We start from the raw sequence: 23,932 nt of genomic DNA, 5'->3' as shown, positions 1-23,932 counted from the left end.
TTATTGTTGGTGTATCGTTTAGAACAGTTGCAGGTTCAGAAAATCCTCCTTGTTGTGCAACATTTTGTGTGTGTGTTTATTTAGTTACATAAAAGAGAAGAAGAGTTCCACAGTGTGTGTGTGTGTGTGTGTGTGTGTGTGTGTGTGTGTGTGTGTGTGTGTGTGTGTGTGTGTGTGTTTGTGCGTGTGTGTGTGTGTGCGTGTGTGTGTGCGTGTGTGCGTGTGTGTGGTTCATGACTAATGTTCTGCAAATGATTTGTTCTCCTGATATCCAGCAGGTCTGTTTCATTTTCCTGTGTTTCTGTGCATGTTATTGCACTTCTTGTCTAAATAAAGCGAAAGCTCACGCCTCCTTTCTGTTCAAACCCGAACGTCAAAACTAACATCCAAATTAAAATCAATAAATAAATACAGATGGAGATAATGACATTCTGCTACACACTGAATTCCACCTGTTCATGCTCAGACTGGTAACAATCTCTGCCTTCGAAATACAACCCTGATATAGTCAAAGTGTCTTTATTTCATGTGCCAGCGTGTGGTGAAGCTCTTCCTCCTGGAGCTCAGGAGTAACAGGAGAGCTGTGATGTGTGAAACAGTGGTGGAGATTTCATGGTCTTGCTGTTTAGAGGAAAACACTGAGGAATCACACACTCATTTACAGCCTGAACTTAAAAAAATATCAAATACAAACTTGCATTAAAATCAGTGGTGGATGAAGAACACAACACGTGAAGTCGAGTTAAAGTCAAATATCACAGTTTCCCTTTAAACTTTCACTTCAGTAAAAGTACAAACGCATTTGCCATAAAATTTTACTTAAAGATCCACAGTAGTGATTCAGTTTGTGTGAAAAGACTCGAATGTGACTCTCAGCACACTGATCTATTAATAGAATGATATTAATGACTCAAACAATGATTGATTTATATTACAATTATCATGAACACAAAACCTTCTTTAAAATAAAACGTGTAAATGAGGTCACGTGTGTTGTGGTGAGTTCGAGTCTGGAGTTTATCATTTATTCCTCTCTAAATGTTCTGCTTGATGTTGAACTGATGCTGAACTGTATGTTGGTGATCAGTAGATGCACCGAGCGCCGATCAGAACACGTGTAAAACAGAGCGTGCGCTCGATCCTGATTGGTGACTCGCTGCGTGTTTCACCAGTTACTTTTTTATCCTCATTAATAAAAAGAAACGACTGAAATGTAGTGAAGTTACAGTGAAAATCTCCCCAAATGGAAAAACTTCAGTAAAATAAAGATAATAAATTACATTTACTTCATTACTGTCCAGCGCTGCTCAGAAGTGAAGATGCTCAGAACTACTGAGTTCCACAATAAACAGGTTATAAACTTTATAATCCACTTCATTCAGAATACCCACTTATCATCCAATCATGTAGCAGCAGCAGCACAATCCAAACAGATTCAGTAGAGACTGAAGGAGCAGACTGATCTCAACTCACTGTCTGATCTCAACTCACTGTCTGATCTCAACTCACTGTTTGATCTCAACTCACTGTCTGATCTCAACTTACTGATCTCAACTCACTGTCTGATCTCAACTCACTGATCTCAACTCACTGTCTGATATTAACTCAATGATCTCAACTCACTGTCTGATCTTAACTCACTGATCTCAACTCACTGTCTGATCTCAACTCACTGATCTCAACTCACAGTCTGATCTCAAATCACAGACTGATATCAACTCACTGTCTGATCTCAAATCACTGATCTTAACTCACTGTCTGATCTCAACTCACTGATCTAAACTCACTGTCTGATCTCAACTCACAGACTGATCTCAACTCACAGTCTGATCTCAACTCACAGTCTGATCTCTCTAGGACGGAACTGTCGCTCACACATTGTTTCTGAGATCTTACATGATTTAATACATTTTACTGCTGCCATGTGATTGATTAATTGATACACACACACACACACACACACACACACACACACACACACACACACACACACACACACACACACACACACACACACACACACACACACCAGGACACTGAATCGTGAAGTGACAGCCCGGTGTAATGAAGTGAAGATTGTAACACACATGTGTTGGAGACAGTAGAGAGGCTGGGAAATGAACGTACCCGTACGTAGGCCGTGTGGTGATCACACTCCTGCTGGTTGATGCTGAGGTTGAAGTTGTGACCCACAGTTCCGGTCTGTTCTGCACCATGTGTGAAATATACACGTGATGAAAGGCCTTTGTATCGCTTTTCTGCGTCCGCTGTCAGATTGTACAGCAGCTCTGAGGAAAAACACGAGACATCAGTGTGCTGTTCGTCCAGCAACACAATTATACAAAACAACAAGCATTTCAGTGTAACGCAGCACTTTAACGTGTTCTATACGTCACATCACGTCACGTGACGCTTCACATGTTCAAAAGCCATGAACTCAAACATGAGCTGGTGGTGTAACTGCTGAGTCCTCACACACACACACACACACACACACACACACACACACACACACACACACACACACACACACACCCTCCCTCTCTGCAGGACCTGTGCAAGGGTCTCTGTCTCTGCTTTCATCCAGCTGGGATGGAACCATGACCTCACTCAGACACCGGAAAGGAGTGTTTCAGTGTGTAGTTCTACAGAGAAGAAGTGAACTCGCACTTTCCACCCCAAACGCCAAGCAGCGGAAACAGAACAGCCTTTATTCTCTCCTCACCTGGGAAAATGTATAACACCCATTTTATATATCCTGCATGCACACACAGCTCGACTACTGAGTGTGTACTGAACACACCCGTGGAGGAAACGCCCACCGCTCACGGCTTCATACTGAACTGTAACAGTGTGAACATTGTGCATGAGATCACGTGTCACACACAGAGATCATTTCAAAACGTTCTCAAAACTCAACTGTTCGGAAAATTAAATACACACACGTGTTACACTCACCCCCAACACCACAACACCACCAACTCTGCTCTTCACTACACACACACACACACACACACACACACACACACACACACACACACACACACATAATACAATAACCAAAAGCAAGTCACAAGACACTACACCTGTGTGTGCTGTGTGTAAGCTGTGGTTTTGATGCATTTTATTTGATTTATTTACCAAATAATTCAGTCATTTCCTCCTTCAGTGTCACATAAATGATACATTTGGAGATTCGCTCTGCACTTTATTACACGATCACCTTTAATACAGTCCCCAGTGTTCTTCTGAAACGTGTCCTGAAGCACGTCGAGCATCTTCTGTGATTCACACCGGATCTCCACAACGGCGTCAGATCGGTTGCCGTATCTTCAGGAAGAGGCTGAAGGCCAAAGGAGCCGAATCTGGAGAGTTGTGTGGGTGCTGAACCGAGGCTCGTTCTCCGACCATCATGCATGAACTCGTCGACGGTCTTTCTGATCTCTCGAAGCTCTTCTGCTGTGGAAGCGCGAGTGCTGCTCAAAACAACTCAAAAGACTCGCCGCAGCGTCGCCGTATATCAAATGTACGTCAGAAGAACTGCTCATATACCATGTCTAGTTCTTATGGCACTGACCTGGTTCTGAGACACATGCTGTTCTGAGACACGCAGTTCTGAGACACGCAGTTCTGAGACACACGCTGTTCTGAGACACGCTGTTCTGAGACACGCAGTTCTGAGACACGCAGTTCTGAGACACGCAGTTCTGAGACACAGGCGGTTCTGAGACACAGGCGGTTCTGAGACACACGCTGTTCTGAGACACGCGATTCTGAGACACGCGGTTCTGAGACACAGGCGGATCCGAGACACAGGCGGATCCGAGACACAGGCGGATCCGAGACACAGGCGGATCCGAGACACGCGGTTTAAGACACAGGTGGCTCTGAGACACACCCGGTTCTAAGACACACACGGTTCTAAAACACACGGTTCTGAGACACACACGGTTCTGAGACACACACGGTTCTGAGACCTGTAAGGTGATACAGAATACTAAACTCTTATCACTTGATGTCTCTTCTTTATCACAGAAGCTGAAAGATGCAGTATAATTGGATTAAAATCAGTCTGTTCCTCACCGATCCGCCCCGGAACATGTTTCCCTCTGAAGCGCATACACACAGTGACCTTAAAGCAGTTCAGATGCTGTGGACCTTCATGACACTGAGGTACGGTGATGTTTATGGAGGCCGGCAGAAAGATTGAGACGTCCACCGTGATGACCGGTTTAGACCTGTTCTCACACACACACACACACACACACACACACACACACACACACGCACACACACACGCACACACACGCACGCACACACACGCGCGCACACACACACACACACGCGCGCACACACACACACACGCGCGCACACACACACACGCGCGCACACACAGACACACACACACACACACACACACACACACACACACACACACACACACACACACACACACACAGTTATCAGGAGGTCAGGCTGTTTTTGAATGTAGATGTGTTTATTTTGGTTGGTGTATCAGCACACGCTGGATCAGGAGTCCATTCTTCACCTTAATAACACCACACTGTCTGCCATGAACGCACCGATCGTCACATCTGTATTGGAACAAAGAGGTTTTTTTGGCAGGTTAGAGTCATTCTTTCTTCCAGTTTTTTTTTTACATTTTAACAATAAAAAAGTGATATTTCCAAAGCGATATTCGGAGGTGGGCCACGATACAGAAGATGTCAGAGAGCAACAAGAGAAATAAATCTATGACTATATTTCTTTCTGCAAAGAAAATTGTTCCACTATTGAATTATACTTAAATTTTTTTCTTTGCTTTTAGAAAACATGAGCATTGAGGAACACGCAGATGATCTGCAGATGAGTAAAGTAGAAACCAGGTGTATTGTGTTTTATACTCAGAACCTCTTCATATGATTCTTATTATGAGAATGTATCATAATGATGAAAACCCAGGACTGTGGTGCAGGTTGTGTATTTTTTTTTTTAAGAGTTGTTGCTTCAAGTTGTCTCATTGGTCAATGTTCTTCTAACAAAGTCTTTCCTGTGATTTGATCTGGTTTAATGTGCTGATGTGAAATATTCCTGATGTTCACCTGGATATCCGTTCCCATCCATGTCCATGCTGCCGGATATTGACTGGCCGAACATCTGGATGGTTGGACTGAAGCTTCGTCCAGACAACCTCTACAAACACAGAGGGGAAATGTTCTAGTGCACACGTATACGCCTATAATTATCAGCATCAGATATTTGCAGTTTTGCAGAATTTTATTTTTTCTGTTTATTGAATGTTGATTTCATTATTTAGAGAAGTGCTAAGATGCTCAATATTCAGTCTAAAGTAGTGAAAGTTACCATCGAGTACTTGTTGACTATTCCTGTAGGATCTCCGTGGTAGATATAAACCACACCCCCAAAGTCATCTTCTTTAGGAGCTCCAATCGCTACATCTACAAAACACACAGGGGTGAGAAAAGAAAAGGAAATAAACAAAGAAAGGAAGCGTGAGGTGTGGAAACGATGCGTGAGCGAAGTGTGAGCAATGTGTGTGTGTGTGTGTGTGTGTGTGTGTGTGTGTGTGTGTGTGTGTGTGTGTGTGTGTGTGTGTTTGTGTGTGTAACAGCTGTGAACTCTGTTTGCTTGAAAAGTCTGATTACAATGTGCATGTATAACAAACTTCAGCAAAAATGAACAATGTTTCACAAACCAGAGTGAATCTTTTAACCCTAAACACCCCTAACCCTTACCCTAAACACCCCCTAACCCTAAACACCCCCTAACCCTAAACACCCCTAACCATAAACACCCCTAACCCTAACCCTAACCACCCCTAACCATAAACACCCCTAACCCTAAACACCCCCCAACCCTAAACACCCCCTAACCATAAACACCCCTAACCCTAAACACCCCAACCCTAACCCTAAACACCCCAACCCTAAACAACCCCTAACCATAAACACCCCCAACCCTAACCCTAACCCTAACCACCCCTAACCCTAAACACCCCTAAGCCTAACCCTAAACACCCCCTAACCATAAACACCCCCTAACCATAAACACCCCTAACCCTAACCATAAACACCCCTAACCCTAAACACCCCTAACCCTAACCCTAAACACCCCCTAACCATAAACACCCCCTAACCATAAACACCCCTAACCCTAACCATAAACACCCCTAACCATAAATACCCCCTAACACCCGGGGCGTTGCTGGAGGAAATGAGCAGAGAATTATACACCTGTAGGTGATCTAACTAATCAATGTTCTCTGTTGCAGTGACGAAGGAAAAGGATAAAGAGAGGAGAGAACAGAGTGTGTGTGTGTGTGTGTGTGTGTGTGTGTGTGTGTGTGTGTGTTAGGAAAATTCGCAACTAGAACTTAAAATAGAAATTAGAGAACTCCTTTCTCGAAAAAAAATCACTGCAAATCAGACTAACGAGAGAAGCATAAAAGAACTCTGACCTTGATACCCGTCATCATCGATGTCCCCGAGGGCACTGATACACTCTCCAAAATGAGCATTGTAGGAATTTTCCCCATTCAAAACGACTGCTTCCTCCATCACTCCCTGTACACACACAGCACAGAAACACACTGAATTATAAACACTGCAAGATCACTGAAACACAATCAGATCACAGAGGAATTAAGAACATCTGAAGGTGCTTTGAAAGCGGCTTAATAGCGTTTAGCAATGATTTCAACACTGTTTATAACGATGCCACGTTACGAAGGAATGAACTTACGTTGCCCCTGCTGATGTAAACAGACACCTGGCCTTCATCCCGAACTTCACTGAACATCGGTGCTCCGACCAGCAGGTCTGAGAGTCCGTCTGCGTTCAGGTCAACTGCACACAGTGAGGAGCCAAAGTAAGAGCCCATCTGAAACCAAGTCAAGGCACAGAGCGAGACGGCTCTGATTAGAATCTCATGCATCAACTATCGAGACATTTCTCAAAATATTCTGTACTTAGATAAAAAAGCATAATTTCTTCACAAAGCACGAGTGTGTACACTGTACATTTTATTTCTAAAACACAAACAGATCAATTACTTTGATATCCTGCATATTCAGGATCAGAGATTTCAAAATCAAACTCCGTCAGCTGTCCCAATACCAAGAGACGTAATAAACACTGATTCAGGGAAAGGAAACTAACGTCATCTTTCCATGTAAGAAAGTATGAAAAGCATCAATCTTCTTTTGGAACTGGTGTTCACTGGTTTCAGCCAAAAACAAACAGGTTGATATTAGCAAAAATACTTTTCCTCAAACTGGGTGGAGTTTTATAGAGTTTAACTGGGCCAGTCTCTTTCCTCTGCTGATGAAACCCTGCAGCTCTCCATACTCTAACACATAGTGTGTAAATACACTGTGTGGTGTGACAATGAACTCAACATGATTTCTGATCTACAAATTCAAAAGCTGCCCTAAAGAGATGTGGATTTAACACTTAAACCTGCGTCTGAGCTTCAGCTCCACTTTTCATAAACACTGTGGACCATCAGCTCAAATATTCAACCATTTCCGCTCACATAAATCAACTAAATGGTCTGAAGTGGAGTTCCAGAAGCCTACATCATACCAACCATTGTCCCTGAAGCTTGAAAGACCTTCACGAGAGAAACTCCGTCGACTTTGAAGACGTAAACCTGCAACGGAGCAGAACGTGAACGAGTCAACAATAGAAACTTCCCTTTAATATGGACTTAAAACTTCAAACATACAAAGGGAACAAATTCTCATTACTTTTCCTTTACCACCATCCTGAGGAGCTCCAGCAGCAATATCGATGGCAGATGTTAAGGAGAAGTGACCTGCTGTCACTGCATAGCCTGAGTACAGAGCAAACACAAGTTCTTGAAGAAATACAGTTTTAATGGTAAAATGAGTTTTAGTTTTAATGGTAAAATGAGTTGCTACACACCCAAGTAACTGTATCTTTGAGAACTCAGCTGGTTTTTGTTCAGGCTGTATTGTGTATTGGAGGTGATGTTGAACACTTTCACTGTTCCAGTCCAGTAGTATGATCCTGGTGCTCCCATCACCACCAGCTCCTGGAACATTAAACAAATAAAACAATTAACAAACACCTCGTTTCTGACTGAATGTGACGCTTACAGCAGAACATCTGGCACAATCTCTAGCTGACTGTATCACTGGATCTCTCTGGATATTTTCTTCCTTTTCGTCCCTAATGAACTGGACCTTTATTTATTTTTTCACCAATTTTCAGCCCAATGGTTTCTGTGATCCTGAGACCAATGAAAATATCAATATTAGTGTTTTTCAGACACAGTGATAAAACGTAATTAATCATGGGCTAAAGAACTTCTAATCCTTCTGTAACCCTGCAGCTGGACACGGCCTTGTGGTGTCCACAGTAACGGCAGTAAGCAGGGTTAGATGGTTAGGGTTAGGGTTAGATGGTTAGGGTTAGGGTTAGGGTTAGGGTTAGATGGTTAGGGTTAGATGGTTAGGGTTAGATGGTTAGGGTTAGATGGTTAGGGTTAGATGGTTAGGGTTAGAGGGTTAGGGTTAGATGGTTAGGGTTAGATGGTTAGGGTTAGATGGTTAGGGTTAGATGGTTAGGGTTAGGGTTAGATGGTTAGGGTTAGATGGTTAGGGTTAGGGTTAGAGGGTTAGGGTTAGATGGTTAGGGTTAGAGGGTTAGGGTTAGATGGTTAGGGTTAGGTGGTTAGGGTTAGAGGGTTAGGGTTAGGGTTAGAGGGTTAGGGTTAGATGGTTAGGGTTAGATGGTTAGGGTTAGGGTTAGGGTTAGAGGGTTAGGGTTAGGGTTAGATGGTTAGGGTTAGATGGTTAGGGTTAGATGGTTAGGGTTAGATGGTTAGGGTTAGATGGTTAGGGTTAGATGGTTAGGGTAAGATGGTTAGGGTTAGATGGTTAGGGTAAGATGGTTAGGGTAAGATGGTTAGGGTTAGATGGTTAGGGTAAGATGGTTAGGGTTAGATGGTTAGGGTAAGATGGTTAGGGTTAGATGGTTAGGGTTAGATGGTTAGGGTAAGATGGTTAGGGTTAGATGGTTAGGGTTAGATGGTTAGGGTAAGATGGTTAGGGTTAGATGGTTAGGCTTAGATGGTTAGGGTAAGATGGTTAGGGTTAGATGGTTAGGGTTAGGGTTAACCCTCAACTTATCAATGTATAAATGAGAAGAATGTCACTTTAGATAAATGTAAATGTTTATTATGGTATGCGTTGGCATTTGGCACTTGGCAATTTAAAAAACAGAAGTTTTATGGAACGGAGGAATCATGCTTCATCTGACACCACAAATGGTTTTCAACATGCACACAAATGGCGAGGGTCACGGAGGTCAAACGTGCAAATCCAGCAGCAGCATCCAAATAACTGAGTGACCGATTTCTCACGTCAGCCATGTGGTTTAGGTGCTTAAGACCTGATGGTTAGACAAGATGTTAGTACAGGGCCAAGTGATGTTCAGGTCCAACACATCTGTAAACGCAGACACTGGAGGAATGTGACTGCTTTGAGTTAAGAACATTCTGATTGCACACCTACTGCTTTCACTTTAACTCTTTTTTTTCTTCTTTTTTTTGTTCTATTAGCAGATTTACAAATAAATTCTTCATTTAAACCCATAAAACCAAACTGTATGAGTGAAAAATCTCCAGTTAATAATTGATTATTTGGTTTCATGTAAGACTTTTTAACCCTGAATGAAATGAATAAAGAACTTTATAAATTTTTACAAGAATTTTCAGGTGAAATAATAATCATTTTTCCAACACTAATAAATAATAACATTTAATACAAATCCTTCTGTAAATGAACCTGTTTAGCCACAGGGTTTCACACATTTAAAGTGTGGTTCTGTGAGAAACACAACATTTCTGACTAGTTTTAGTTTTTGCTCAGAAACGCAGCACACGAGCGCAGCTTTGATCCTAATGTACACATGATGAAGATGATGAAGATGATAAAGCGAACGCAGGGCTTCACTTCAGTCAGAGGGTTCTGGTACCAATTCCAAAATTCCACTGGGCAACAATTTCCTTCATCCCTGTACATCAAAACATCTTCTGGCTGCACTTTAAACAAAGAAGTGAAATATTCAGAGAAAAGCGTGAAAAGGGAAACGTTCCAATCTCGAGGTTGTAAGATCCTGTAAGTGATGATCAACACGACTTCAACATACAACTAATAGATGATTCTTCTGGCATGGAACAATATTTGCTTTGAACTTTTATCCGTATAAATAAAACCATCAATTTTTCCACAACCAGAAGATCAGATACGCTTAATGGGTCCGAAGAGAGAAACGAAAGGAAGAATGTGACACGCAAACAGCAGAAGACGTTACACATTACATGAAACAGTAAATACTCATCAGGAACATGGAGAACACGGTGTGGGCATCACACACACTGCTACTGACCTCCATGAAAGCTCCTGCGATCCCTGCTTGGCATGAGCCATGTTCTTCTCCATACATTTTCTTATGATCTGCAGGGAGAGAGATACAGAGAAAGAGTGATGGAGAATAAAAGAGAGAGAGAAAAAAATACCAGCAAAACCTCAAAATGATTTTGACGCTGTGCCTGAGCCAGAAGTTCCTGGAGTTCTTCCTGCATTCCATATCAAGCTAGTCAAATGCTCAGGACCATCCAACAGGAATCTGGAGGCTCAGAGTCAGACTGGAACAAGACAACAGCACAAAAACTCACACTTATGTGGGGCAGGATGGGGGCAAATGGAGGTTTATGGAGTTCGGGGTTTAATACTGTACTCTACAGTTCCAGAAAATATTAGTGTTGGATTGCTGCAGAATGTTCCAGACACACACTCCAATCCCCAGTGTGAAGACTGATTGAGAAGAGCAGAGCAGGAATTGTGAAGAGAAACGGAAGGAAGAAAGCGACTGCCTGAAGAACCGTCAGCCCACAGCAAGGGATTTGTGCTCATGGAAAAACAGTGCAGTGCTTCACTCTGTTCAGGGGCTGAAACTGGAAATGTAAAATTCAGAGACTATCAGCTGCTGGAATGTGGAAACCAAAAGCTCATGGAAGGGAAATGATTCGAAGTAGTACAGTTACATCTGTGAGAAATAAAATACAAGGTACAGTGGTGTGAGGAAACACTGCTGCTTCTATTCTACACCAAACCCTAATTTACTGATTTCACTTCTAATGGAAGAACTTGTGATGAATCTTAGTGAGAAACCATCATGTGGGATGTAGAGGAACGTCCATCAACATCACCCTGCCAAAGTCTAAAGGTTTCTTTGTGCATATGTAAATTAAGAGCAATCTTCATAGATTAGAGTATGGAGAGCCGCTCACTGCACAGAGGGGCGGTGGCGACTGTGGCAAGAAAAAACTCCCTGAGATGGAATAAGGAGGAATAAATATATATATAAAAGCTAATATTTAACTTTTTACATGTATGTGTAAAATGCTAATGCTAATAAACTAGCTTCTGCCTTGGAAATATATCACTGATACCGTAGCTGGTCTATCAGATGGTATCATTTCTCCTCTGAGTTTCCTACGATAGAGATTTAGACGTAGCACGAGTCCTTTCACCTGCGTCTCAAACCTCTAGACAGCACAGGTGAGATGTGAGGTGTCATAAATCCACAGTAATAAAAACACGACCTGTTCTGAGGAATAACGAGAGGAAACTCAGGATCGTTATTTACAGGAAGCTCTGTGGATCTGAAGTGGATCAGATGGTCATGATGATCAGACAGATGTTCTAAATGAAATACAAAAAACCATAACACACCTTCGTAACATGGAATGAGAGGCTGTGCCTTGCCCTGTAACGTCGGGGGAATCACAGAGCAGTAGCCATGCGGCAGGATGTGCTCTGACTTGTAGTACACGTTTTTCCAGCGATGTGCGCAGGCCTGGAGATTAAACAGAGGGAAAGGATTATTTACAGGATGTGTTGATGTCCATCACAGCACACACACCGGTGAAGAACAGCACTGCATGTATTCACTCATACACTGATTTCAGCTCGAGATGCAGCACTGAAGTTGCTCAACATCCACACTATGATCTTCCACCAGCACTCAGAAGAAAAAAAACTCTTACTCTCAAATCTTCCATCAGCAAGACTGAACAGCCACTCTTATCACTATAGCAACCACACAAAACAGTGAAGCCCTTATTTACATTTACAACAGAGATCAGGTGAAGCTCTCAAACAAATCTAATCTATTAGCAGAATAACCACAGAACTCCACATGTTCCTGTCTGGAGCGTATTCACCCAGAGCCTCTACACCCTCAGACACACGGTCCAGTTCATCTGGTGCAGTTTGTGTAGCTGTAGGACTTTTACATTTTCACTGCATTTAGTATTAAACTTTAATTCATCTTCACTTCACTGCTGTTTGTTTGGTCAAAAAGGTGATACCATTTATGGAAAATGATCAAATACATTCTTATAAAGACCTGGTCAAAAATTACTTTTATAGTGTTTGAGAGACACATGTTCCACATGTTCCACATGTTCCTTTATCTTCTATACAACAAAGTTGTTCATGTAACGGTTTGAATATTAGATTTGACCAAACAAATCTATAAATATCCACATGTACAGAAGAACAGCTTCACACACTCTCAGCCTCCAGACGGTTCGTTTCTCCAAACGTTCAGCTGAAATACTTTGCTGTGCCTCTTGTAAAACTCTCCAAAGATGTTCTTCACTAGCTGCAGATTTTCTTGTTCATCTCAGAGCAGTTCAGTAGGATTGAGGTGCAGTGACTGGGCATGATTCCTCTCACCTTCCAGAACCTTCCCTGCTCCAAAACAACCCCAAACTATTGCACTTCTACCTCCATATGTGAGTGTGGGGGTGAGGGAGTCTGACCACATCTTCTCTCCTGTTTTCCTTCTTACACACAATCATCATCCTGCTCACAGTGTCTGATTATCTCAGCAGTGTTGGTTCCTCAGAGCGTTAACCTCAGCATGTCGGATTAAAAAAAACACAGAATCTGTTTGAGAGATAAAAACAGATGCTGACGTGCACAAACACGAAAATAACGAAGACAAACTGAATCTGAGATAAAGAAGAATTAAAAATAGACGAATCATGAAGTTCCCTCAGTTTGATTTGGCTGCATGTCCTGAACTCTCCTCCCACAGACCATCAGCCATCTGATGCCAGAAGTCTTGTCTCTGTTGTCCTCATTAACATCATCTACTGACACTAAACAGTTTCTCCTTCCGCTTGGGTTTCAAATAAACATTCCTCAGTGGTGTGAAATGGGGGCTGTGGAGCAGTGCTCTGAACACAGCGAGAAGACAAACACATTAATGTGGTCATTACAGAGAATTCTGGAGGCAACAGTGAGATCAGATTCTTGTTCAGAAGTTCACCCTCTTCTTTTCCTCCCTCTCTCTTTCTATTTCTGTGACTGTGGGTCTTTTATACAGAGCACCACAATTCTCTGAAGTTAAAGAGATTATAATCACACACACACACACACACACACACACACACACACACACACACACACACACACTGCACCAGGTGGGCATTTTCTGAATTTATTTTATTATCTAAAGCTTTTGAAGGCTTCTTTTGTGTTAAAATCTTCATTTGTAGTTAAAGTGTGATGTAAAATAGTGTAAATAGTGTAAACTCTGTGATGGCAATTGGCAGTAATTGTGTATAAAGTGTCAGGTCACGTGTCATCACGTGTTACTATGGGCACAAAATGAGTCTAAATAATGCTAATGCTAAAGTGTTTACACATCTGAAGTCAGAAACACTTGGCTGTAGTAAAATTCAGTCACTACACCGTTCATGACATTAATGACACAAAGTAGTACGTCTGGTAGACTAACACACACACACACACACACACACACACACACACGCGCGCGCACGCACGCACGCACGCACGCACACACGCGCACGCACGCACGCGCACACGCACGCACACACACACACACACACATACATACACACACACACACATACACACACGCACGCACGCACGCACACACACCGCACACACACACGCACACACACATACACACACACACACGCACGCACGCACACACATGTTGTATGAGAATGTTGATGCGTTCCTGCTTTTCTTCACCACTTAACTGGCAGAAAAACAAACTCCTCCTAACATGTTAGAATAATAACAGGAAGAAAACGAGCTTCAGTGAATCTCCTCATTATGAAAACTTGAGTGCTTCTTGTTCAAGGATGCAAACGATCACAAACTAGACAGAAGTTACATAAAGCTAATCGTACTGGGGAAGGAGAGAGTTGAAAAGTTACTGTTCTGCTGTCGTTACGTTTCAGCTCCTGCTGTGATTGGCCCAGAGGGGAAGGTTACCATGGAGATTTCCTAATTATATAATGTGCATGCAAAAACACAGCGGTGCAGATAAAACCACAACATCAGGATAAGCTTCAGGTGCAAACAGACACACAACTGCACTGTAACTAACACACACACACACACACACACACACAATCTTACAGCTTCATTAATATAATCTGCACATCTGTAGTGTAGGTCCTGGAGTTTCTGATGACCACCAAATTCTGGTTTTGACCTTTAAAAACCTCCAGTGTTTAATAACATCGAAATATCAACACAAAGCAGTTACACGTCCACACAGTGTTTTTTATTGCTCTTCAGTAACGTGTTACATCCCATCCTTACACTCTGTGTGTGTGTGTGTGTGTGTGTGTGTGTGTGTGTGCTGGTACTAAAGAGCTAAAACATTAACAGAGCGAAATGCTTCTCAAGCCAAATATGGTCAAAGATTTGTGGACCCCTGACCAGTAGTGCTTTTTAAACGTCCCATTCCACATTCAGGCTCCATGAGCTGTTATAATAATCTCCACTCTTCTGGGGAAATGTTCCACTAGATGTTGTGGAGATTCATTCAGCTACAAGTGTGTGAGTGGAGTCAAGTAGTGATGTAGGTGAGAAGGTGAGGACTGGGGTGCAGTCAGCGTTCACATTCATTCTCAGTATGGTTGGAGGTTTATAGCAGAAGATCTTCTACTCCAACCCATGTAAAGCAGATCTTCATGGAGCTACCTTTACTGCACAGGAGCATTGTCATGCTGGAACATGTTTAGGTCTCCAAGTTCACATGAAGGCAAAATTTCATGCTTAAATTTTAATGCAATTTTATAAATATGGCTGGAAAAGTCAGGTGTCCTAATAGTTTTGTCCATATTGTGTACTTTACATTACATACAGTCCATAACGCTACAGAGCAGAATAAACAATGTAATGCGACTTTTTTGAGTTCGTCTAATAAACGTGATCGTCTAACAGGCACCAGTACACGGTGAAGTTTAATTGTATTTCTCAGCTAAATCTCACGCTATGTTTAATAAAAACAGTGTGAAATGTACACTGTAATACATTCTGTCCTGACACAAACCCCTCCATAACAGTTACACAACACCATTTTCTAGAATTCATCACCGTAACTTCAGTATTATACACAACATATAACCGTCATCAGCGTCGTCTAAACATCAGTCACTCGTCACAGCAGCAGAAGGTTACAGTTCATCCTTCAGTGGCTCGCAGAGTGCTGCAAATAACCCCCTCTAGACTAACCATCAAAGTGTGCACTCGGTCCTCTGGAGGCCGGAGAGTCTCGGGCTTTCATCACGCGCTGCAGGACGCCGTGTGTGAGACATAACAAGCCCTCTGCCCTCGAGTGGGACCACCAGGACGAGAGCCAAACCTAAACAAAACCCAGTCAGCTGCCCCATCGTTCTCATCAACTGATCAGACAAACAAATCTGTCTATTCCGAGACTCTGGTTTATCATCACGGGATAGTGGACTTTCTTTAAATAGAAGGAGCAGAGAGAAGTGCAGAGTGAGAAGCTGTTTCTGATCACCAGAACACCATGTTCATGATGTAAACAACGTCTCTGAACATGCTGACCGTGTCGGAAGTGGGGGTTAAATTCTAATTATTCTTTCAGAAGGTTATGAGTTCAAATCCCAGGACCACCAGGTTCCTAACCCTAACCCTAACCCTAACCCTCAAGCAGGGGCCTGTATCCCTGAACTGCTTAGTGGCATTAATAAAATAAAGAGACGTGAAAGTTGCTCTTGATAAGAGCTTCTGATTGGATGGAAATGAATTCTTGTGTATGACTGCAAAATCTTCAGATCAAAAATCAGCTTTTATGATTTACAGATCAAATGGATTTTATATTAATTAATAAAAATCACTATGTATTTATTAACTGTATGCGAGAATTCGACTTCTGTCCTCACTGTCCACATTCACACGATGCTGCTGAACACTTTTTTATACTACAGAGAAACGTTTCTCGATTGGACCACGGTACCCGGTTAAAGGCTCATGAACAGGTTTCATTCTGTTATAAACACTTTCTTTATATATTTTTTCAAGCGCGTACCAGAACTTTTCCGTTGGGTTTGTTTTGTCTCGCCAGACTGACTCCCATCCACTCATCATTCCTGTCCCCTTGGCACGTCTTTCCACAAGACTCCCCGTCTTTACCACCTGCAAAAGACACACACTGTTAATACGAGTCTAAGTTCTGCTTATTACTGCTTTGAGAAAATGTCCAATATTAAAAGTGCTATAGAAATAAATAACAGAATTGAACTGAAACTAATTCACGTCTCTATTAATGCTGAAGTTTACGCCTCGTATCATTTATCATTATATTGTTTTATTTAAACGTTTATGCAAAATTAATCCTGTAATTTTATCAAAATTGCCTTATTTTCTTCACTATCAGTTGAATGACGAGTCGATTTTCCTCCATTTAGCTCACGATGGTCACTAGGAAATATTTACGATCACTTTCTCACTGTTGCTATGGTTACAGCTGTTTATAAGCTGCGTGTTTGTTAGATCGTGGAGTAAACTGACCTGTGCCTCAGTATAAACCACCGTGTGACACATTATACAAATTCCACTTTATTATCACTGAAGGTTTTATTGTGGAATTGTTGGAGTTGTTCAGCTAATTTTGAACACCAGAAAAAGCTCTCAGTGTGCTGGGCCTCCAGTCTGATCCTGAGCTCAGGTTACTGCCTGTATAGGGTTTCCCATGTTCTCTTGGTGTCCACACGGATGTTCTCGGTTATCTGGTTTCCTCCCATGTTCCTCCCCCACTCAGATACATGCCATGTAGACTGGCTACACTAAAACAGCCGTGTTTCTGAGAGAGTGTGTGACTGTGTGTGCTGCTGCACCGTGATAAACCGCCATCCTGTTCTGGAGGACACTCAGGACATGGATCTGGATAAACTCCATGAACCACCAAACTCTCTCTTTATATCTGTTCTTCTTCTCTTTTCATCCTCGGTGCATTCATGTGTATAAAATGATCCATAAACCCGTGACGGTGGGATGTGACAGGGCGGGACGATTTAACAAATTAATATCATCATTGCGATAAAGGAGTTCACAATACACTTTTTGGAGATATTGTTGGTGTAATGATGGTTTTAATGGTAGTGAATGGTGCTGCTGGTGAACATTAACGAAAAAAAAATTATAATCAAATCAGTTTAACTTTATTTTATTTAAACACTAAATTAGTTTGTTTCAATTTCACAGAAATGTCCTCAAGTATCGTGGCACAATAAAGAACACTTTCAATAATATCTTAAAGACAGCGACAGTGGAATGAGTCTTTATTCTAGAACATTACCCAGAAAAAGCATAAAGTCAGTGGTTTGAGTGTTAATTGTTTTGTGCAGATGCTCAAAATCTTCTGCAGAATAAGAGCAGAGTGTGAGCGCTGATGCCACATTCGTCTCGAGTGTAAGAATAAAACAATAATCTGATATCAGAGGAGTTGATTTGAGTCAATAATAAAAACACTGCTCCTTTTTGGTACAAATTTATTTTTTTGAAAAGCCGATATTTAGTGGAGACGTCTGGTCTGTTCTCCATGACCAGGGTGAAGATTGCAATCGTACACTGAAGAGCAAAGGTGAAGACTCAAGAGACTGCTGTTATTTGCTTTGGCACAGATTACTACAACTCTCACAAAACAGCCTGGCCGTGTCAGCATGGAGATCATCAGCATGAAGATCATCAGCATGGAGATCATCAGCATGAAGACCATCAGCATGGAGATCATCAGCATGAAGATCATCAGCATGGAGATCATCAGCATGAAGACCATCAGCATGGAGATCATCAGCATGAAGATCATCAGCATGGAGATCATCAGCATGGAGATCATCAGCATGGAGATCATCAGCATGGAGATGTGTGTGAAACGCCTGACATGACTCAACCAACCATTTCTTTCACACCACAGATTAAACAATGACCTGCTGAAAAAGGACAAAGTGGCCTGAAAAATGAGCGAAGGGGAAACTGTGGAACACGACAACACCACGACTCGTCAGCATATCTGCTGAGTCCAAAAGGTACATCTGACTGCCTCTGATCTACAGCAAATATCATGAGGGAGCAAAACAAACCCCTTTAGAATTCCTGCAGTTGGATTTTGGGCATTAGTTTAAATCAGCAGGAGTAAAGAATGATCATTAAAATTTCCATCATCGCTCCGTAACACCATCTCTTTAACAGACATGTTGTGTGAAGATCTCACCAGGGTCTGTGAGAAACTCCGGAGCGGAGGCGTGTCGGTACACCGTCCAAGATTACAACGGGTCAAACTGTGCACCAGTGTATGGCATTAGAGAAAGAGTGTGTGTGTGTGTGTGTGTGTGTGTGTGTGTGTGTGTGTGTAGGAGGGTTCAGGATGGGGGAATGGGGGGGGGGGGGGGGGGCTTAAGAAGAAATAAAGGGGATGGGGTTCAGCCCACGCTGTCTGCTTTGATCATCAATCGCAGGTCAGTAACTTGTGGATCAAAACGCATTCACTTGAATGAAAGGACAACAGGAAGTTCTGATTCTGCTCTAAAGATCTGATCAAACTTACAATGCAGGAACGACTGCATTTCATTCTCTCACTTCATCGGGATTGTCTACGGCATTCCATCGCTTTTTACTCGGAAACAAACTGCCAATAAAACCATTTCACCTCTCGAACCAAACCGAGAAATTTACACATAACCGTCTGCTTTATGACTGAGGAACAACACAATCACTTCTTCCAGCATTTACACCAATATTATATCCTGAAAATCCTCGTGCTCCTCACCATGTGCTTCTGAAATACAGGAGAAACCTAAATCAACCTCGATCGAATCCTTTCTTATTAAAGATCCTGGATTACATACCGTGTGTGTTTTCATATAAACATTTCAAACAATGATCAGTTTAATATTAAATATAAGAAGCAAAGCAGATATACTTTTAATAATAATAATAATAATAATAATAATAATAATAAACACTGTGTTTCTCTGCTCAGGATCCATAATCACCTGCAGCAGATGTAAACTCGCTCACATCTAATTCACCTTTAACAGATTTTTTTATTATCCCATTCCACATTTATTCCCTTTTGCTGTAATAAAAACCTCCACTTTTCTGAGAAGATTTCATTCGTTCCATTTGTTGTTGTTTTTGTTTAGTTCTTCAGATTTGTGATGTTTCAGGGTTTTTGGATTCTAAACTGTTGCTGTACTGGAAGTCAGAGGCTCAGAGATGCCAAAAGTTTCTTCACTACCAGCTTGTAATAACGTTTGTGAGTCTGTGAGTCTCCAAGCCTCTCCTGTCCTGCATGCTCCTCAGCGAATGTTCTTTACTCTTCTAAATGGATTAAACCACAGGAGGATAAACAGGCGACAAAATCCCTGAAATGTAATGAAGCATGAAGTGTAGGAGCAAACTAATGAAGATCAGTAATATCTTTTAAAAGTCTTTAAAGTGAACACTGCTGCTTAATGCCAGAGGTTTGAGAACATCCAGATGTTGGGTACCTACAAACTGAAATCTCGAATGCTTCTAGAAAAATGTCTACCTTTAAACACGTGTAAAATGAAACTGGTGTGATTTTGAACCTGGACTTCTAGTAGAAGCTCATCACTTTTTAGTAATGAGTTCAGGAACAATGATGGGAATCAGAATGCAGTACTTCAGATGTTTGGGTCGAGTGTAGACATGGCAGCTTCTCAAACCAGCATGAAGGAAATCATTCATTGTAGAATCTGGAATCCACTAAAAAACTGTCAAACTAAATGTGTAAAGTTTCTGTGAACAATCGTTTAACCGCACTGGAACATCAGAAAAACGACTTTGCACGTGAGTTTGTAGGAAATAAAACATCATTACGTGTAGGATGTGTAGTAGAGTGTGTGGAGTGTGTAGAGTGTGTAGAGTGTGTAGAGTGTGTGGAGTGTGTAGAGTGTGTAGAGTGTGTAAAGTGTGTGGAGTGTGTGGAATGTGTAGAGTGTGTGAAGTGTGTAGAGTGTGTGGAGTGTGTAGAGTGTGTGGAGTGTGTAGAGTGTGTGGAGTGTGTGGAGTGTGTAGAGTGTGTAGAGTGTGTGGAGTGTGTAGAGTGTGTGGAGTGTGTAGAGTGTGTGAAGTGTGTGGAGTGTGTGGAATGTGTAGAGTGTGTGAAGTGTGTAGAGTGTGTAGAGTGTGTGGAGTGTGTGGAGTGTGTAGAGTGTGTGGAGTGTGTAGAGTGTGTGGAGTGTGTGGAGTGTGTAGAGTGTGTGGAGTGTGTGGAGTGTGTGGAGTGTGTAGAGTGTGTGGAGTGTGTAGAGTTTGTAGAGTGTGTGGAGTGTGTGGAGTGTGTAGAGTGTGTGGAGTGTGTAGAGTGTGTGGAGTGTGTGGAGTGTGTGGAGTGTGTGGAGTGTGTAGAGTGTGTAGAGTGTGTGGAGTGTGTAAAGTGTGTGGAGTGTGTGGAGTGTGTAGAGTTTGTGGAGTGTGTGGAGTGTGTGGAGTGTGTGGAGTGTGTAGAGTGTGTAGAGTGTGTGGAGTGTGTAAAGTGTGTGGAGTGTGTGGAGTGTGTAGAGTGTGTAGAGTGTGTAGAGTGTGTAGAGTTTGTGGAGTGTGTGGAGTGTGTGGAGTGTGTAGAGTGTGTGGAGTGTGTAAAGTGTGTGGAGTGTGTAGAGTTTGTAGAGTTTGTGGAGTGTGTGGAGTGTGTGAAGTGTGTGGAGTGTGTGGAGTGTGTGGAGTGTGTGGAGTGTGTAGAGTGTGTGGAGTGTGTGAAGTGTGTGGAGTGTGTAGAGTGTGTAGAGTGTGTGGAGTGTGTGGAGTGTGTAGAGTGTGTGGAGTGTGTGAAGTGTGTGGAGTGTGTAGAGTGTGTGGAGTGTGTAGAGTGTGTGGAGTGTGTAGAGTGTGTAGAGTTTAAACCTGAGCTTCAGACTGTGTGGAGCTTCTCTACTGTTCTTACGCTGTCCAAGTGGGTTTCCTCACACCTCCAAACATGCCAGTGAAATAAAATGTGTGTGTGTGTGTGTGTGTGTACGCGTGTGTGTGTGTGTGTATGCGTGTTAAACGTGTTAAATGTGACCCTGCCTGTGATAAAGCGAGAGTGAGTAAATATTTAAATACATTCCGAAACCTTTTCAAAACTCACGAGTGCATTTCCAGTAAAAGCTCACGTTGATCCACACGACATGCGTGGTGCTGTTTCTCAGAGGCTCCTGTGACCTGCAGCCCCTCAACCATCATGATTCATGTGTGTTCAGGGCTGATGGGAAACGCTCCGGCCCCGGGCCTGCTGGCACGCACCATTTCTTCCTGTGTGTTCCAGCAGTGACACATCGAGAAAGCAGGAGAACGTTCATTAAAACCACAGAAGCCACTCACTCCAATCAACCACAAGAAAGGAGGTTCCAGCTCCGAGAGATGTCTACAAACTGAGAGTTGGCTCAACGTCTTGGAAAATATTAGCAAAACGTTCATCATTTCTGTGAAAATATTCCAGGACTGTAGCTTGATATCGTTCTTCTACATCTCCGTCTAAATCTGTTTCAACACGCTTTTACAGTAAACTCCGAACGCTGCACGTGTTTGAGAGCGCAGGACATTTTACGCACGTCATACGTCATCAAACCGTAACGAATCGAATGAAAAGTTCTGGAGAAAAATCAGGCTGATATTTGAAGGACGAGACGCACGTTTTAGTAGAACAGCATCGTATCAGGACCACCAACAAACTCCACCAGAACAAAACAGAAATCAAAGACTGGGATGAGAAATGATCTCGGATCAACACCAAGCAAATGTGTTCCTCAAACCATAATCACACGTTTTCACGTTTTTTCTACAACGAAAATAAACTGTTTTTTTTTCTGGTCAGAAACCAGAAAAAAAAAAACAAGCTACATTAAATTTCCAAAAGTTTGTGGACACCTGAGCATAAGATTATGTGCTTTTTGAACATCCTGTTCCACATTTAGTCTCCTGGCTGTTATAATGAGCTCCACTCTTAGGGAGGTCGTTAGGTAGTGATGTAGGTGAGAAGGTGAGGAGGTTCCTGGGGTGCAGTCAGCGTTCACATTCATCCTGAAAGGTGTTCAATAGTGTTGGAGCTCTATAGCAGGAGATATTCCACTCCTACCCATGGAAAGCAGATCTTCATGGAGCTGACTTTATGCACAAGGGCAGTGTCATCCTGGAGCAGGTTTGGGTCTCCAAGTTCACGTGAGGGCAGAATTTCATGCTCCTGCATCCAGCTGTGTGTCAAACTTTGTTTGGTTGGGTGAAGAACCACATGTGGCTTCAAATGTCCCAGTACTTTTGGTGTATTTCTGCTGAAGACGTCTATCAGATCCTGATCTAATGTTCATGTTTGGACCCTGTTGAAGATGAGAGTTAATGACACTCACCTCTGCCCAGGTCGATCTCCGTGCACCGGTTCTTCGGGTTGCTGTGAACACGGCACTTAAACACGGCTCCAGGAGACTGAACTGATTTACTGTAGGAAGAATTCGCCCGAGGAGCTCCAACCAGGATCCTGCACACAGCAACATCTCATCACTTTCTTACAGTCCACAGGGGTGCACTTTACACACACACACACACACACACACACACACACACACACACACACACACACACACACTCAAGTTACAAAAACAGCCTTCTTTCACCTTAGAAATATTTCTAAGCTAAGAAATATGTTATCTATATCTGATGCAGAGAAGCTCGTCCATGCGTTTATGACCTCCAGAATAGACTACTGTAATGCATTACTAGGTGGATGTCCTGCATCATTAATAAACAAGCTTCAGTTAGTTCAGAATGCCGCAGCAAGAGTTCTTACTAGGTCAAGAAAATACGATCATATAACCCCAATCTTATCGTCCCTACATTGGCTTCCGATTAAGTTTCGAATAGACTACAAACTACTGCTACTCACTTATAAAGCACTAAATGGTTTGGCTCCCATGTATCTATCCAGTCTCTTAACACGCTACAATCCGTCACGCTCCCTGAGATCTCAAAACTCTGGGCTTCTAGTAGTTCCTAGAATAGCAAAGTCCACTAAAGGCGGTAGAGCATTTTCACATTTAGCTCCTAAACTCTGGAATAGTCTTCCTGACAGTGTTCGGGGTTCAGATACACTCTCCCAGTTTAAGTGCAGATTAAAAACATATCTTTTTAGCAAAGCCTACACATAACACACATCACACACATCACATCACAACCTTGTGCTCCAGAACATCTGATCACATTCACATTATCAACTTGTGCTGTTAATATCATGAACAGCAGCTACGCTAATTCCTCTCCACTGCTTCTCTTTCTCTCCCCATCCCGAGGCTTCCTGAGGTTTGGCCAGCTCCAGTCACGTCCCACCTCGTGAAGATTATGGACCTATGGATGATCATGGAGAAGTAGATGCCGAGTGTTTAAAGGCCCTGGCATGGAGAAGCTGATGCTGGATCTATGATGATCACAAATTGTTCTGTATTGTTGAAAGATTTATGACCAAACTTTTGATGTCACCCATATGAGGATGGGTTCCCCTTTGAGTCTGGTTCCTCTCAAGGTTTC

At 42.4% G+C, this 23,932-nt stretch overlaps 1 protein-coding gene across 1 annotated transcript in view; it reads right to left on the bottom strand.

Annotated features, from left to right (window-relative positions):
* itga9 (integrin, alpha 9) overlaps nucleotides 1–23,932 on the bottom strand; it is a 45,960-nt gene that overhangs the window by 18,759 nt on the left and 3,269 nt on the right. The window contains exons 2-15 of the mRNA XM_083539032.1: nucleotides 22,762–22,889; nucleotides 16,440–16,546; nucleotides 11,786–11,909; nucleotides 10,437–10,504; nucleotides 7,947–8,076; nucleotides 7,769–7,854; nucleotides 7,609–7,671; nucleotides 6,763–6,900; nucleotides 6,479–6,584; nucleotides 5,365–5,459; nucleotides 5,103–5,193; nucleotides 4,550–4,595; nucleotides 4,084–4,238; nucleotides 1,951–2,288 (exon numbers count right to left, since the gene is read on the bottom strand). Of these exons, the coding sequence (XP_083395158.1) occupies nucleotides 1,951–2,288; nucleotides 4,084–4,238; nucleotides 4,550–4,595; nucleotides 5,103–5,193; nucleotides 5,365–5,459; nucleotides 6,479–6,584; nucleotides 6,763–6,900; nucleotides 7,609–7,671; nucleotides 7,769–7,854; nucleotides 7,947–8,076; nucleotides 10,437–10,504; nucleotides 11,786–11,909; nucleotides 16,440–16,546; nucleotides 22,762–22,889 (1,675 nt within the window). The remainder of the gene's footprint in view (nucleotides 1–1,950; nucleotides 2,289–4,083; nucleotides 4,239–4,549; nucleotides 4,596–5,102; nucleotides 5,194–5,364; nucleotides 5,460–6,478; nucleotides 6,585–6,762; nucleotides 6,901–7,608; nucleotides 7,672–7,768; nucleotides 7,855–7,946; nucleotides 8,077–10,436; nucleotides 10,505–11,785; nucleotides 11,910–16,439; nucleotides 16,547–22,761; nucleotides 22,890–23,932) is intronic.

Source organism: Silurus aristotelis (assembly GCF_946808225.1).
Source record: "Silurus aristotelis genome assembly, chromosome: 4".
Classification (NCBI taxonomy): Eukaryota; Metazoa; Chordata; class Actinopteri; order Siluriformes; family Siluridae; genus Silurus; species Silurus aristotelis.
This window is presented reverse-complemented; position numbering and strand designations above follow the sequence as displayed.